This window comes from Hermetia illucens, chromosome 1 (assembly GCF_905115235.1).
Source record: "Hermetia illucens chromosome 1, iHerIll2.2.curated.20191125, whole genome shotgun sequence".
NCBI classification, from domain to species: domain Eukaryota; kingdom Metazoa; phylum Arthropoda; class Insecta; order Diptera; family Stratiomyidae; genus Hermetia; species Hermetia illucens.
The window spans coordinates 44704718-44720437 of NC_051849.1; the positions used below are offsets into that span (position 1 = coordinate 44704718).

General features: G+C 41.9%; 1 protein-coding gene across 1 annotated transcript in view; it reads left to right on the forward strand.

The window, feature by feature from the left end:
* LOC119661335 (23 kDa integral membrane protein-like) overlaps nucleotides 1-6507 on the forward strand; it is a 47951-nt gene extending 41444 nt beyond the window's left edge. Inside the window, exons 3-5 of the mRNA XM_038070637.1 lie at nucleotides 5757-5918; nucleotides 5979-6176; nucleotides 6310-6507. Coding sequence (XP_037926565.1) covers nucleotides 5757-5918; nucleotides 5979-6176; nucleotides 6310-6381 — 432 coding nt within the window. The 3' untranslated portion in view covers nucleotides 6382-6507. The remainder of the gene's footprint in view (nucleotides 1-5756; nucleotides 5919-5978; nucleotides 6177-6309) is intronic.
* Nucleotides 6508-15720: the final 9213 nt, after the last annotated feature.

Below are 15720 nucleotides of genomic sequence, written 5' to 3' on the forward strand. Positions count from 1 at the left end.
CCACCTTAATTCGTATCTATGCCGAATGGACCACACCGTCTAAACTATCTGAACACAGTTACAGTTTTTACGTCACTTGCTATCAAAAGCATTATGGGACGTTCTCACCGTAACGACTACATTTCTAATTTTAGATACGGAGGAAACTGCAACGATTTCATATCCACGCACACATTGCGACGATGATACCAACAAAAAATTCGTCTCGCGTTTTTTTTTTATTCGGGCCAGGCCTTCAGGGTCATTGTGGCGTCTAAGATCCAAAATCGATTACTCAGCTATTTTTATTCCCAGCTGCTATCAGTTAGGCCGCAATGAGCGTAGTTTTTGCAGAGCCTTGAAATTGCAAACCTGGCTTCCGCTTTAGCATTAATCTGTTCTGTTGTAATAATTGAAGTTAACGATTAGCTCGGACATAAAAAAACAACACCAAGAAAACTTAAAAACATAGCAGAATTCCAATAAGTTAGAGCAAAATCGGGTTCGGTTGGCTTATTGGTTAGATCATTAAAATGTCGCAATTGCCGTGGTTTAAATATCGTTGGTAGCAAGGGGTTTGTATCCTAGGTTGAATGAGTATTTGAGTCGAATCAGGATAATATTCCTGTACAAGCGAAATAGCGACCACATTCCTTCTTATCGTCTCCGTCAAACGGAACATCTATAAGCAATGCAGAAACTGGCAGCGAATTAGACGTTCAGTATCAAACTCCCAGTTTCGCTGCGTCAAACATGATGGGCACGTTCGGTCAAGTGCGTGAACTGCAATGTAAGCTACCATCCTGCCAACTACCGCAAATGCCCCAACTTTGCGAACGTTATGTTGGAAGGCCCAAAAGCACGCACCTCCATCCGATCCCATCCAACAAACTTCATCCTTCTATTTCCTTCGCCGATGTACTTTTTAAAGGCAACCCAACCATAATGGATCCTCAAGCACCGACCAGCCAAACCAGTCAGGATGTACGTCACTTCGCCGTACAATCTCGGCAATTTACGATGATCAACCTCCTGGCATCTAATCTTGTATATTAAGATCACAAAATTGAATACAACCCACAAGTAGTGTGCCTGTATGAAACCAAGCCGCACTACCTTCATACCCAATTTGAACCTCTTTCAAGCTGATAGACACGATCCTAATCAAACTGGAGGCACCACAGTATTAACCTCCGACGAGTTGCTCATCACCCAACCCTTCCTTAGTGCTAATGACCTTAAATCCCTCGGAGTAATTATTGCCCTATTCCAAATCACGTTCAGCTACATCTAAGTTTTTCCTATCTATTGTCCTAACCAGCGCTTTTATCTGGTTAATCTTTTCACCGTGGTGAGATTGAGAACGAATTAAAGAATAATTTCTGAAGTGTCGAAGAGAGAAATACAATTGAGAATTCATTCTTTCTCAAAAGTGGCAGAATTTTAGAATCTTCCCCTCCCCACGATTGGCCCCATTAATGGCTGATTTTGAAAGTACTGATCCCTGGTTCCGACCTGCGAAGAGGAATTCTGTTTAATTAATCATAGAGGTTTTTATCGCTCAACATCCCAGAAAAAACCTAGATGGCTCGAAAACTGACGCGATACTAACCCCAAAAAACATTGTCATATGTATTTGTAGAGCGCTGAAAACATGTGTGACCTCATATGCATTCACTTTACGCTTCTGACTTAGTAATTGATTGACTTTAATAAGATTGGACCTGGGTATTATAATAGTATACGAGAGAGGTCCATGGGAGGTAGTGACGAATAGCGTGGTTCTTGGAAATTTGGCCGCTAACGATTCGTGCATTGTTGTTCGGCGTTAATTTTGCTGTGAATTAAGATAAAAGTTACCAAAGGAAATAATCAGCAGAGTTAAGACTTTCGTAGAAAGCGATCCCGGACTATCAACTCGCAAGTGGTTAATTGAGTTTGCTGCATCAAGGTCATCTTTGTATGGCTTATTGATGAAAGATCTAAAATCATATTCATTTAAAATTCAATTAATGCAGAATTTGAAGCTAAATGGCCACGATTTATTCCGCATTTTTGAAAAAGCAATGCTGCGGAAAAGAGATTATTGAAGCTCCGGCTTCTGACGAACACCATTTTCATTTGAAGGAATACCTCAACAAAGTCCCTATTACGGGGGCTTAGAAAGTGCAAAATCAAGACATCAGAAAGCTGAGCATTCGCTAAAAGTAACAATTTGAACGGTCATTTTAGTACAACGGATCATAGATCCCATTTCTCTAAAAATCAGAAAGGCAATCTATAACGGCCAAAGGCTATCTATATACAACCATGTTCATCCCGGAACTACGAACATTCCAAGCTTACAATCGTATGGAATAGTTTCAACAAAACAGTGCGATATGCCATGCATCTAATGTCGTTTGGAGGTAAACTCATATCCTGCCGGAGGTATATTCGTGGCCGCCCAGAAGTACAAATCTGACATCATCGAATTTCTTTTCTTTGGATGATATATGCAGAGTAGAATTTGCTGCACCAATTTATTCAGTCAAAACTTCTCACCAGAAAATTAACGCCTGAAAAGCAACAAGCGCCTCTGCCACGCAAAATGTGTCAGCGACTTTTTATTAATTTACGGCCCAGATTTGATGAGTGTTTGCACCATAATGGTGCACACCTTGATGAGGCTATTTTTAGAAAATAAATTTTTCATTTTTATATAAATTTGGTTGTGTACTTTTTATGAAATGATTCAATAAAACAAGAAACTAAAGTGAGCATTTAAGGATGGATCTTCGATGTCGAATTTTTAGAATACAAAAGGAAAAAGGTATTGAGTTTACCTCTAAGCATTGGGGCAGCTGAACTGGACAACGATAATATACGAGTTTCAAATCGGCACCAAAGTATGCTCATATCATATGCTATAGTATAACGGGGGCCTAACGTGAGTACCTGCCGTGTAGGCATAATCCCTCGGTTTTTTCGGACAATGATCGATTTGTCGTCGGTTCCCATGGTACCAGATAATCTCCGATGAGACTTTATTTCAAAAACCACTTCACCCTCCTCGAATGCATTAATACGCCATCAACAGCACAACGGAAAAAGTTTGATACCATAAAACTGAACGACGAAGGCTTCAGCCGCACATAGATGTAAGAAGACTCTCTAAAATGCTTGGAACTTGAAAGTCAGTCATCTGAAAATCTATGCTCACCTGTTCGAAATTCACGGTGGTAACTACCCGAAAAAAATCACCACGTTTATTTCGGAGCTATATAACTCTCCAGCTAAGTTTGGTCTCAACGTCCAAGTAAATGGCAAATATCTCAAAGTGCAAAACGAAACTTGCTATGAAAATAGCCAAAAAAAGTTAAATAGGATTAAAGTGGTCGTTTTCTCGGATCCGCAAAAGTACCACAAATATGGGCAGATTCCAATATTGTATACCCATTATCACTCCATCATCATCATCACCAACGGCGCAACAACCGGTTACCGGTCTAGGCCTGCCTTAATAAGGAACTCCAGACATCTCGGTTTTGCGCCGAGGTCCACCAATTTGATATCCCCAAAAGCTGTCTGGCGTCCTGACCTACGCCATCGCTCCATCTTAGCCAAGGTCTGCCTCGTCTTCTTTTTCTACCATAGATATTGCCCTTATAGACTTTCCGGGTGGGATCATCTTCATCCATACGGATTAGGTGACCCGCCCACCGTAACCTATTGAGCCGAATTTTATCCACAACCGGACGGTCATGGTACCGCTCATAGATTTCGTCATAGTGTAGGCTACGGAATCGTCCATCCTCATGTAGGGGGCCAACAATTCTTCAGAGGATTCTTCTCTCGAACGCGGCCAAGAATTCGCAATTTTTCTTGTTAAGAACCCAAGTTTCCGAGGAATACATGAGGACTGGCAAGATCTTAGTCTTGTACAGTAAGAGCTTTGACCCTATGGTGAGACGTTTCGAGCGGAACAGTCTTTGTAAGCGGAAATAGGCTCTGTTGGCTGACAACAAGCGTGCGCGGATTTCATCATCGTAGCTGTTATCGGTTGTGATTTTCGACCCTAGATAGGAGAAATTGTCAACGGTGTCAAAATTGTATTCTCCTATCCTTATTCTTCTTCGTGTTTGACCAGTGCGGTTTGATGTTGGTTGATTCGTTTTCGGTGCTGACGTTGCCACCATATATTTTGTCTTGCCTTCATTGATGTGCAGCCCAAGATCTCGCGTCGCCTGCTCGATCTGGATGAAGGCAGCTTGCACGTCTCGGGTGGTACTTCCCATGATGTCGATATCGTCAACATAGGCCAGTAGTTGGGTGGACTTAAAAAGGATCGTACCTCTTGTATTTACCTCAGCATCACGAATCACTTTCTCCAGGGCCAAGTTAAAGAGGACGTATGATAGGACATTCCCTTGTCATAGACCGTTGTTGATGTCGAATGGTCTTGAGAGTGATCCTGCTGCTTTTATCTGGTCTCACACATTGGTCAGGGTCAACCTAGTCAGTCTTATCAATTTCGTCGAAATACCGAATTCTTTCATGGCCGTGTACAGTTTTACCCTGGCTATACTATCATAGGCGGCTTTAAAATCGATGAATAGATGGTGCAACTGTTGTCCATATTCCAATATTTTTTTCCATCGCTTGCCGCACAGAGAAAATCTGATCTGTTGCTGATTGGCCTGGAGTGAAGCCTCTTTGGTATGGGCCAATGATGTTCTGGGCGTATGGGGCTATCCGGCCTAGCAAGATAGCGGAGAATATCTTATAGATGGTACTCAGCAACGTGATACAGATAATGCCTCGTTGCCAATCGTCAGGCATTGATTCGCTGTCCCATACCTTGAGCACAAGTTGATGAACCACTTGGTGCAACTGGTCGCCTCCATATTTAACAAATTCGGCTGTAATTCCATCGGCTCCTGGCGACTTATAACTTTTTAGCCGATGAATTGCACGGACTGTTTCTCCTAAACTTGGTGGTGGCAGTATTTGTCCGTCGTCTTCAGTTGGCGGGACCTCCAACTCGCCGATGTTCTGGTTGTTCAGTAGCTCATCAAAGTACTCAACCCATCGCTTCAATATGCCCATTCTGTCGGAAATCAGATTTCCCTCTGTCTCGGCAGGATGAGCATCGAGGTGTATAAAGCTTTATCCTGCTGACTTGTTGGTAAAACTTGCGCGCCTGGTGCGGTTTCCCCTGTACTTTTCTAGTTGGTTGACTTGTTGGTTCTCCCAGGCTTCCTTTTTCCGCCTGTGAAGTCGCTTCTCCGCTCGACGGAGTTCGTGATAAGTCTCTGCGCGTGCCGGCGTTCTTTGAGAATGCAACATTACTCGGTATGCGGCATTCTTCCGTTCCGTTGCTAGCTTACATTCATCGTCAAACCAGCCGTTCCGACTCCTTTTGCGGCTGAGGCTGATAACGTTTTTCAGGTGCTTGTGAAGATTATTTGTTGATGCTTCATTTCCAGGTCCTCTGTTGACTGCGGTTATTGCGGTATCCATTTCCCTCTTATAGTTGTCGTGTATTGTGGATGGTTTCAGTGTTAGCTCTCACCTGATTGTCAGAGGGGAATCTATGTGGTGTTGTTATTCGAGCTCCACTCACTCCATCACTAATTAATATTGTCTAACTTTGTACAGAAATTATAGCCTCACGTTCAAACCTTATTTTAGGAATAGAGAAAGTAGTTATTGCGTTTATTATCAAGTCTAGCCTAGTTTTTTTACCATTCAAGCTAAATGCTGTATTACTTAAAATTTCCTTAAAACCTTTTCAGTATGCAGTCGCACTTTTCGTCCTAATTCTTGCGGATATTGCTTTGATTGTTTACATTTTCGTTGCTCGTTCCAACCAACAAGAACTCATTACGAAAGCCGTCAACAAGCTTTGGCAAACAGCAAACCAAGAGCAATCTGCTTTCAAGGGACTTCAAGCAGCGGTATGTAGAATGATTTCCTTCTTTCCAGGAACTTTTCTTATGTTTACTTGTCTATTTTAGTTGCACTGCTGCGGTAGAACTGGACCATTAGATTGGGCAGGATTGACATTGCCAGCATCATGCTGTAAAGACCCTGCTCTTCAGACTTGCACAGCTTTCGAGGCATATTCAACTGGCTGTGAAAGCGCCCTGCAAGACTTTGTTAGGAAGAACGTCGATATCATTGGATATGTTGGCATTGGCATTGTAGTTGTTGAGGTAAGTCCATCCATTTATTTAATATTAGAAATTATATTATATATTTCTGAATTTAAAATTGTTTGGATCAAAATGAAGTTTTTAACGAACTCCCTGCAAACATTGCTCATATCGATTTTTCCTTTCTATCCAGATCGTCGGCTTCATCTTCGCTTGCTGTTTAGCCAACCACATTCGCAACCACAAGAGAAGAGCAGCCTATTAGATGTTTAAGAGCTTTATTAATAACTTCCGAACAGTGTTTTTTAATAATTCATTATAATATATATTAAAAATAGATGTATACTTTTACAATTCATAAAGCAAAAAAAATTTATGTATACGCGAACAACGATGTGTTTTTTTCTCTTTATATACGTACTACAGTTTGTAAAGCATAAATTGTAAAGTATTTGTAAATAAAATTCCAGAAGTTTTTTCACTGCTAAAAATTTGTCATATTGTCTTCGGCTGACAGCGGAAATCAGTATACGTTTAAGTAGAACCTCCGTTTCCTTTTCTTTTGTTGTAGTGAACTTCTGATCCTTTTTACAGCACCCGCTTTCCGCGAAGGTAAACTGAGGTTCTTGTTGCAGTATGGAGAAGCAAGAATATAAACTGCCTAACCAGCTGTCGTTGGGAAGCTAAGTTCAGTAAAGTGCCTTTTCGACTCTTTCAAAATAAGGAAGTGCAGAAACAAAGCTACGAGTAAACGTCTTCCTGACTTCCAATCTATCCCTCACAGGCTGCTAGATAAAATCGCATTCGCGGTGGGGAGAAAGCTAGTTTCGATAATTTCAAGCTGTATATCCTAACGACCTTGTCAAGTCTGTATTCCCTGTTCAGATCTAAGATAAGTGCTCGTCCACTGAAGAAGAAATCCTCATGGAGACAGCAAGAATAATACGCCAAACAATCTTCAAGGGTTTATTCACTCAACAGGAAAGTTGGTATTTCATGGCGGAAAACTATCTTAATCATACAGTTATCTCATCAAACCTAAAGAAGAAGTTGAAAAAGCAAAAACATACCCACGGCCCCCCAAATGGAAAAAGGTTATTAGGCTGGCTAAAGTGGTTGCCATGAAAAACATCTCGGTAAAGCGATAAGAAATGACTATGATATCCTGAATTTCAATGGGGCTTACGAAGGAGTTCTAACACCGAAAACACGCAACGTTACGCAGAGGTATCCCAACTAAATGGCACCTATAAAAAGTTTCGCAGTTTTTAAACATCCAACCTACTTTACTGAGCCCAGAAATAAAACCATACTTAATGAGACTACCATGAGAACTCAGCACCAGAACCTCTTAACAACGAGCTCACGTTTGCGCTATTCAATTGATAACGTCAACGACGACTATATAGTTTATTAAGTTGCATATAGAGTTGGCATAAACCCTTAAATAGGGCATAATGCGCCAACAACCTATCTCTGGCAATGTGTTTCAACGGCCCCCACGTCTTTCCGATAAGCTTGCACTTTTCCTTCACAGTTCTACGCCACATAACTCTAAGGCGACTCACTCGTCTGCCATCCTAGGAAAGTAGGTTCCATTGCCGGGTATGCGAGCTTCACCAGACAATTGGCGCCCTTTTTCAATGTGTGAATAATAGATTGCCACTTATGCCTTCTAATCAAAACGACTACAGGTGTTCAACCAAAAGCCAGGCAAAGTTCTTCACTTGTCGTTTGAGAACAAAGTACGCCGATGGCTGTAAGAGTTCGTAATGTTTCTTCCTAAGAACCCAAGAATCCGTGGTATGCATGAGGACTGGCAACACCATTGTCTTGTACATTAAAAGCTTTAACCGCATGGTGAGACGTTTTCAACGGAATGGTTTTTGTAAGTTGTAATAGACTCCGCTGGCTGTCAACAACCGTGCGCGGATTTCATAGTAGTAGTTGTTATCGGTTGTGATTATGCGACCCTAGATAGGAGAAATATTAATGGTTTCTCCTATTTTTATTGCGCTCATTTGAACAGTGCCATTTGATGTTTTTGTTTTGGTTTTTGGTGCTAACGTTGCGAAAATGTATTTCGTCTTGCCTTCATTAATTGGCAGCCTAAGATCTCAAGCCACCTGCTCGATCTGGATCTGGATGAAGACGCTTTTTTTTGCTTGGAGTAAAGCCTCGATGGTATGGACCGATGAAACGGGCGTACGGGACTACCAAAGTAGTGAAGAACATCTGATAGATTATGCTCAGCAATGTGATACCTCTATGGTCACTACACTACGTTTTATGTATCGGACAGATAATGCCCCGTTGCCGGTTTGTCCCAAACCTTAAGCATAAGTTAATGAACCGTGTGGTGTAGTTGGTCGCCTCCATATTTAATCAATTCCTTCGGCACTGGGCGATTTATGATTCTTAAGTCGATAAGTTGCACGAAGCGTCTCTTCCATGCCTGGCGCTGGCAGCATTTGTTCATCAACTTTAATTAGCGGGATCTCCAACTCGCCTATATTCTAGTTGTTGAGCAGTTCATTAAAATACTCAACACATCGTTTTAATATGCACATTCGGTGGGAAATTAGATATTCCAGGTTTTCAGGATAAGCATCGAGATGTATATGGGTTGATCCTGCTGATTTGTTGCTAAAATTTCCAGCCCTGGTGCAAGTGCTTTTTGTACTCTTCCGGTTCACAGATTTGTTGGTTCTGTCAGTTATGTTCTGTGTTACGAAGGACTTTTTATGAATGATCATTTCATATGAGATTGCTAGTTAAATAATTCGCAGTCCGTTGTCATTGATAGGTTTATGTCGTCTGAATACGGCCTACATTTCCACTTGGCTGGTAAAATCTCGAAGTATGATTTTTATATCGTACTATGTTAAATTGTCTCCTGAAAGGTACTATTTTCGTAGTCTGCAGTCTCCTCTGTAGGAATGTGAACGTTAACAAGGCTTATCTTTCAAAATTTATAGTGTAGTGGCTCTTTTCACGGAGATTGGTTCTCTGTTTGATGCATCTCTTGTAGTGCTGTGACATTCACCTTATAATAGAATAGATTATCGACTAGCTCCTATTCTGTACAAGGAGCAACATGTCCCTTGAAAAAATGAGCAAATCATTTGGCCGTTGTCATTGCCGGGTCCGCCGTTGTAAAATCCATCCAGTCCGAGGCTCCTTCTGTGACTCCGTAACATGGCTTTCCGTGTAAGCTTCTTAGCACTACCCACACTATATCCTGGAGGACGACTTAGTACAATTTATACCATTTTTAGGCGTGTGAGGCTCGTCTTCACCCTTCTTCGTCTGCAGGAGAAGAGAGAACTCCCAGTAATCGGCACAGGGAGGTGTCGAGATTGTTTGGGATTAAAGCTGTTGGTGCTGCTTCAGTAAGTGTTTCTCAAGTTGTATGCTCCAACGTGGGTATCAATACGCGTTTTCGTTCTGAGACTACCATTCTTTGACCGCCGTTAGCAGAAACGATGCAACCAAAATATACACACTGCTCCATACCCTCGATATTCTATTACTGCAAATAGGAAGAGGGAGATGATGAGTTAGGCTGAGTGACTTGGTGGGCTTAGTACTTATCTTGAATTGACTTTATTTACACTCTTCTCAAAATCCAGGGCGAGAGTGATACAACAAACAGATATCAGCGCAGTCGAACACAACATGGAGGACACCACCGCTAACGAAAGGAAAATCTATCGGAAAAGAATGCAACCTTGACGTTCTATACTTTGCCTTACAGATTCCTGGCCTCTCGCCGTCACATATCGCTCTGATAATATCTATTAGTTTCACCGGAATACCCCTCTAGCATTGCAGATATACTTTCTGTTCACGTCATCGAAACCTTGTCGAAATGGAAGAACGCGGAGATCTCAACTCCGCACACCGTTCTAAAACGATTCAAAAAATATTAATGTGATCAGTGCAAATCTAGACCAAAAGCCAGGCTTCTCTCCTCGATTAAGCTTTTGAGATGTTCTTTAATGCATTATCCATTATTTTTACGACGACAATATGCATGCTAATATCTTCCCAATTACCGCACTTGAAACGGGACCACTTCTCTACACTCTAAGAAAAATCTCAGACTCCCGGAATTTACGAATGAGTGGAAGTAACAGCTCTACAGAGACTGTAAGGCAAATTTCCGCGGTCTTGCCCCGCTTCAATGCATTGACGACCGAGATGATTATTTTGAGATTTACGAGAACTGGAACTTCACCAGATGTTATATGAATAATATATTTACTGCACCTCTTCGCTCGTTGTCATAGATCCTCATAGCACCATCGAATAACTTGTCACTACCTCCAGCGAAGTCGTTGTTATTTTCTGTAGGTTCTGCCTCCGTGATTAGCGCAATCACAAATTCTCTTTTGTTACGGCGCAACACATTTTGCCCCCACTTGCCATCACAAAGAGGTTCAGTTTCCTGTGTTCGTCGATTAGCTTCAACAGTTCGGTAGTCAGCTAAATCGTATTACCCCCTCCCTCCCTTCCGCCGGAACGTGGTCAACAGCTTCACTTGAGCTAGAGAAAAGAACAATTAACGGCGGTCCAATACTTATCAATATCATCTGGCAAGCTATTCAAAATGTACGTCTACCAATTCAATATCCCTAAAAGCTGTCTGGCATCCTAACCTATGCCATCGCTCCATCTCAGGCCCTCGTCTTCTTTTTCTACCATAGATATTGCCCTTATAGACTTTTCAGGCTGGATCATCCTCATCCATATGGATTAGTGACCCTCCACCGCAACCTGTTGAGTCGGATTTTATCCACAACCTGATGGTCATGCTATCGCCCATAGATTTCGTCATTGTGTAGGCTACGGAATCGTCCATCCTCATGTAGGAGGCTAAACATTTTTCGGAGGATTCTTCTCTCGAACGCGGCCAAGAGTTCGCAATTTTTCTTGCTAAAAACCCAATTCTCCGAGGAATACATGAGGACTGGCTAGATCATTGTCTTGCACAGTGAGAGCTTTGACCCAATGGTGAGACGTTTCGAGTGGAACAGTTTTTGTAAGCTGAAATAGGCTCTGTTGGCTGACAACAACCGTACGCGGATTTCATCGTCGTAGCTGTTATCGGTTGTGATTTTCGACCCTAGATAGGATCAACGGTCTCAAAGTTGTAGTTCCCTATCTTTATTCTTCCCATTTGACCAGTGCGGTTTAATGTTGTTGGATGGTTGGTTTTCGGTGCTGACGTTACCACCATATACTTTGTCTTGCCTTCATTGATGTGCAGCCCAAGATGTTGCGCCGCCTGCTCGATCTGGATGAAGGCGGTTTGTACGTCTCGGGTCGTTCTTCTCATGATGTCGATATCGTCAGCATAGGCCAGTAGTTGGGTGGACTTAAAGAGGATTATACCCCTGGCATTTACCTCAGCATCACGGATCACTTTAGGTTAAAGAGGACTCATGATAGGGCATCGCCTTGTCGTAGACCGTTGTTGATGTCGAATGGTCTTGGAATCGCACATTGGTCAAGGTCAGCCTAGTCAGTCTTATTATAATAATTTCGTCGAGATACCGAATTCTCTCATGGCCGTGTACAGTTTTAGCCTGGCTATGCTATCATAGGCGGCTTTAAAATCGATGAATAGATGGTGCAACTGATGTTCATATTCCAACAGTTTTTCCATCGCTTGCCACAGAGAGAAAATCTTATCTGTTGCTGATTTGCCCGGAGTTAAGCCCTTTTGGTATGGGCCAATGATGTTCTGTATGTAATTGCTGCACTGTGTGATATCTCCCTTTTTATGTATGAGACAGATAATGCTTCGTTGCCAGTCGTCAGGCATTGGTTCGCTATCCCACACCTCGATCACAAGTTGATGAACCACTTGGTGTAATTTGTCGCCTCCCTATTTAACCAATTCGGCTGTAATTCATCATTCATCAAAGTACTCAACCAATTGCTCTAATATGCCCATTCTGTCGGAAATCAGATTTCCCTCTTTGTCTCGGCAGGATGAACATCGAGGTGTGCAAGGCTTCATCCTACTGACTTGTTGGTAAAACTTGTGCGCCTTGTGCGATTGCTCCCTGTACTTTTCGAGTTCACAGATCTGTTGGTACTCTCAGGCTTCCTTTTTCCGTCAGTGAAGTCGCTTCTCCACTCGCCGGAGTTCGTGGTAAGTCTCCACGCGTGCCCGCGTCCTTTGAGAATGCAACATTACTCGATATGCAGCATTCTTCCGTTCCGTAGCTAACTTGCATTCATTGTCAAACCAACCGTCCCGACTCGGCTGGGACCATGTATGTTTGTGGCCGTATTTATGATAACGTTTTTTCAAGTGATTGTGAAGATCATTTGTTGATGCTTCATCTCCAGGATCTCTGTTGGCTGCGGTTATTGCGGCATCCATTTCCCTCTTATAGGCGTTGCGGAGGGCTGTGTCGTGGATGGCTTCAGTGTTAACTCTCACCTGATTGTCAGAGGGGATTCGGGGTGGTGTTGTTATTCAAGCTCGGAGCACTATGCCTACGAGATAGTGATCCGAGTCTATATTGGCCCCCCTATATGTTCTGACATTCATCAAGGCTGAGAGGTGGCGGCGTTCGATCAGCACGTGGTCAATTTGGTTGAAAGTTGTCCCATCTGGAGAAGCCCACGTATGTTTGTTGACCGCTTTCCGCGCAAACCAGGTACTTCCAACAATCATTTCGTGTGACCCTGCTAAATGAATAATCCGTAGTCCGTTATCATTTGTATTTTGATGTAAGTTATGGGAGCCAAAGTATCGCCTGAATACGGACTCCTTCCCTACTTGGCTGTTAAAATCCCCAAGTATGATTTTGATATCATATCTGGGACAGGCCTCGAGAGTTCGTTCTACTGCCTCGTAGAAGGTATCCTTCTCCGACTTTGCAGTCTCCTCTGTAGGGACATGAACGTTAATGAGGCTTATATTTCTAAATTTGCCTCGGAAGCGCAGAATGCATAGCCGTTCGCGTATGTTTTCAAAGCCGATAACAGTAGGTTTCATTATTTGGCTGACTAAGAAACCTACTCCGAGCACATGGTTTACTGGATGGCCGCTATAATTATGGTGTAGTGACTCTTCTCCAGGAAACCGATCCCTGTTCAACGGATCTCCTATAACGTTGCTACATCAGCTCTATATTGGAACAGGGTATCGGCTGGCTGCTTGGTAGCTTCATCGTTGTGCAGGAAACGCACGTTCCATGAGAAAAAGCGCAAATCGTTATTCCGTTATCGTTGCCTGGTTCGTCGTTGTGTTATCCGTCCAGTCCGAGACTCCTTTTGTGGCTTCGTAACTTCGGTTTTCAATGTAGGGTTATCAGCCCTACCCAACCCTCAACCTAGAGGACCAGTTGGTACAATTTGTTCCCGATAACAATAATTTCAAAATTTAATTGCATTTTGGTTATATGCATTTTGTCCGGTCGAGTTTTTATTAATCTCGATATGGACCTACTACCACTAATTAAAACCCGAAACTAAAGCTGTCAGTTGTTTGGATAGGAACAATTTCACAATGAGGTTCATTTACAAATACAAAGATTAAACAAGCGAATTAATTAACTTTCAAGAGAGGACACACAAAAACCAATTTAATTTCCAACATTGAATGTTTGTATCCATCTGATGATATCTTAATTTGTTATACACGAAGAATATTCAGTTACGGACGCCTATAAAGCATTTAATTATAATAAAAATGTTGCAACAATAATATATAAGCGTCAGTCCTCCTGAGTAGTTATGCCCCCCCCTTATTATATTTGAAACGGTAGAAGGCGACCGTTTAGGTTGGGGTGCCTCGTCGCGTAAGTACCAGAATCGGATCAAAGGTAGTCCTTCCCCATCCATCCCACGAGCATTAGTTTTCTGTGGTTTTCCCCCCTCCCTCATTGGGCCGTTGGGCAGTTTAGCTCCTTTGGGACTGAAATTTTCGGTGGTATCAACCCGCCTCAGGACTTCACGTAGTAATTTACCCCGGGTGGGTTTAGTTTTTTTTTTGACTATTAAGTCACGGCACATGATAAAATCTCTGTGTCCTGGCAGGGAGGTAATATTTGAGAACCAAGAACCTCGTACCTCATCGCGCCGAACTATTAGCACGATTGGCAAACTCGCTAGACGAGTTTGGTTTTGGTCTACAGCTTTGGTGACCGTGTTGATGGCAAGGTGATGCAATGACGCACTCTTCGCAACAAACTTTCAGCTGCTTTTCCTTTCAAAAATGTAATTTTCCTAACTTTTATGCGTGCGACAAATTCAAGTTACTGCGCATTGCTCCATACGATTGCCTGTAATCAACTTTGTTTCACACCGCTCCTTCATCATGCACACGCATTTCAGGAAGTTTAGTACATTCTCACTAAAATCGTCAAACATTTCACTAATGACACATAGTGCTCCAAAACTTGTGGATACTTCACAAGCACTTGCGACAAAATCTCTTTGATTTGTGCCAAAAAAACCGCTACTTGATCAAATCGGCGGCAAGCGCTGCCGAACCTGCCCATACTAAATCAAATACCCTATTCACACGTTTGCGACCGTTTGTTAAGATTTGCAAACATGTACAGTCGAACCTGGATATAAGGAACTTGGATATAAGGAAAACTTCTTTAAATGGAACATTTTTTCGTGCACCTTCAATTTTCAAAGAAAAAATAACATTTTTCAATTTTTCGAACTTCTATATATGGAATAGAAAACCTCTTTATAAGGAATTCATTTTTTTTCCGGAGCCTCTATAAATGGAAATTTTTATGTTATTCAGTTGTCATGACCTCTATATATGGAATTTTCCCCTGAACGACAAAAAGGGAAGGTCTTTTTTTTTTCTTAGAATCGTGCAATTTTCTATTGTGACACGTTTTGAAATTTTTTGTTTATTCAAAGTTTAATTTGAAACTCGGTGATAGTGGTGACGATTCTTTCACTTGCAAATTAAACCTTTTACTGTTCCTTTGCCGCTATAACTTTTGTTTCTTTTAATAATAAAAGGCTGTCATGTCCGAAAACAAGAGAAAAAATTTAAGTTTAAGTGAGAAATTGAAATTGATAAAGGAGTTTGAAAACGGAAAAACTCGGAATGCAATATCCGCGGAATATTTCGTGCCGCTGTCGACATTGTGTCGTATTTTAAAAGAAAGCGACAAAATCAAACAAGAGTGTTCTGAAGGACATGGCAAAATAAAAAGAAATCGTAATTCGGAATATCCGAATCTGGAACAGTGTTTAGTGGAGTGGTTGAAACAGTGCCAAAGCAAGAATGTACCTGTAAATGGACCGATTTTGAAAGAAAAAGCTGAAGAATTTGCTAGGAAGTTGACGATTGGAGGTTTTTGCGCCAGCAACGGTTGGTTGGATGGCTTTAAAAAAAGAAATGATCTTATTTTTAAAAAAATTTCTGGTGAAAGTGGTGCTGTAGACATCAACGCATGTAGCCAGTGGATAAACGATCTTCCCGCTTTGCTGGGAGATTATTCTCCTAACGACATTTTCAATGCAGACGAAACAGGTCTCTTTTTTAAATGCTTGCCAGATAAGACCTTTACCTTTAAGGGAATTTCGTGTCATGGTGGGAAGTACAGCA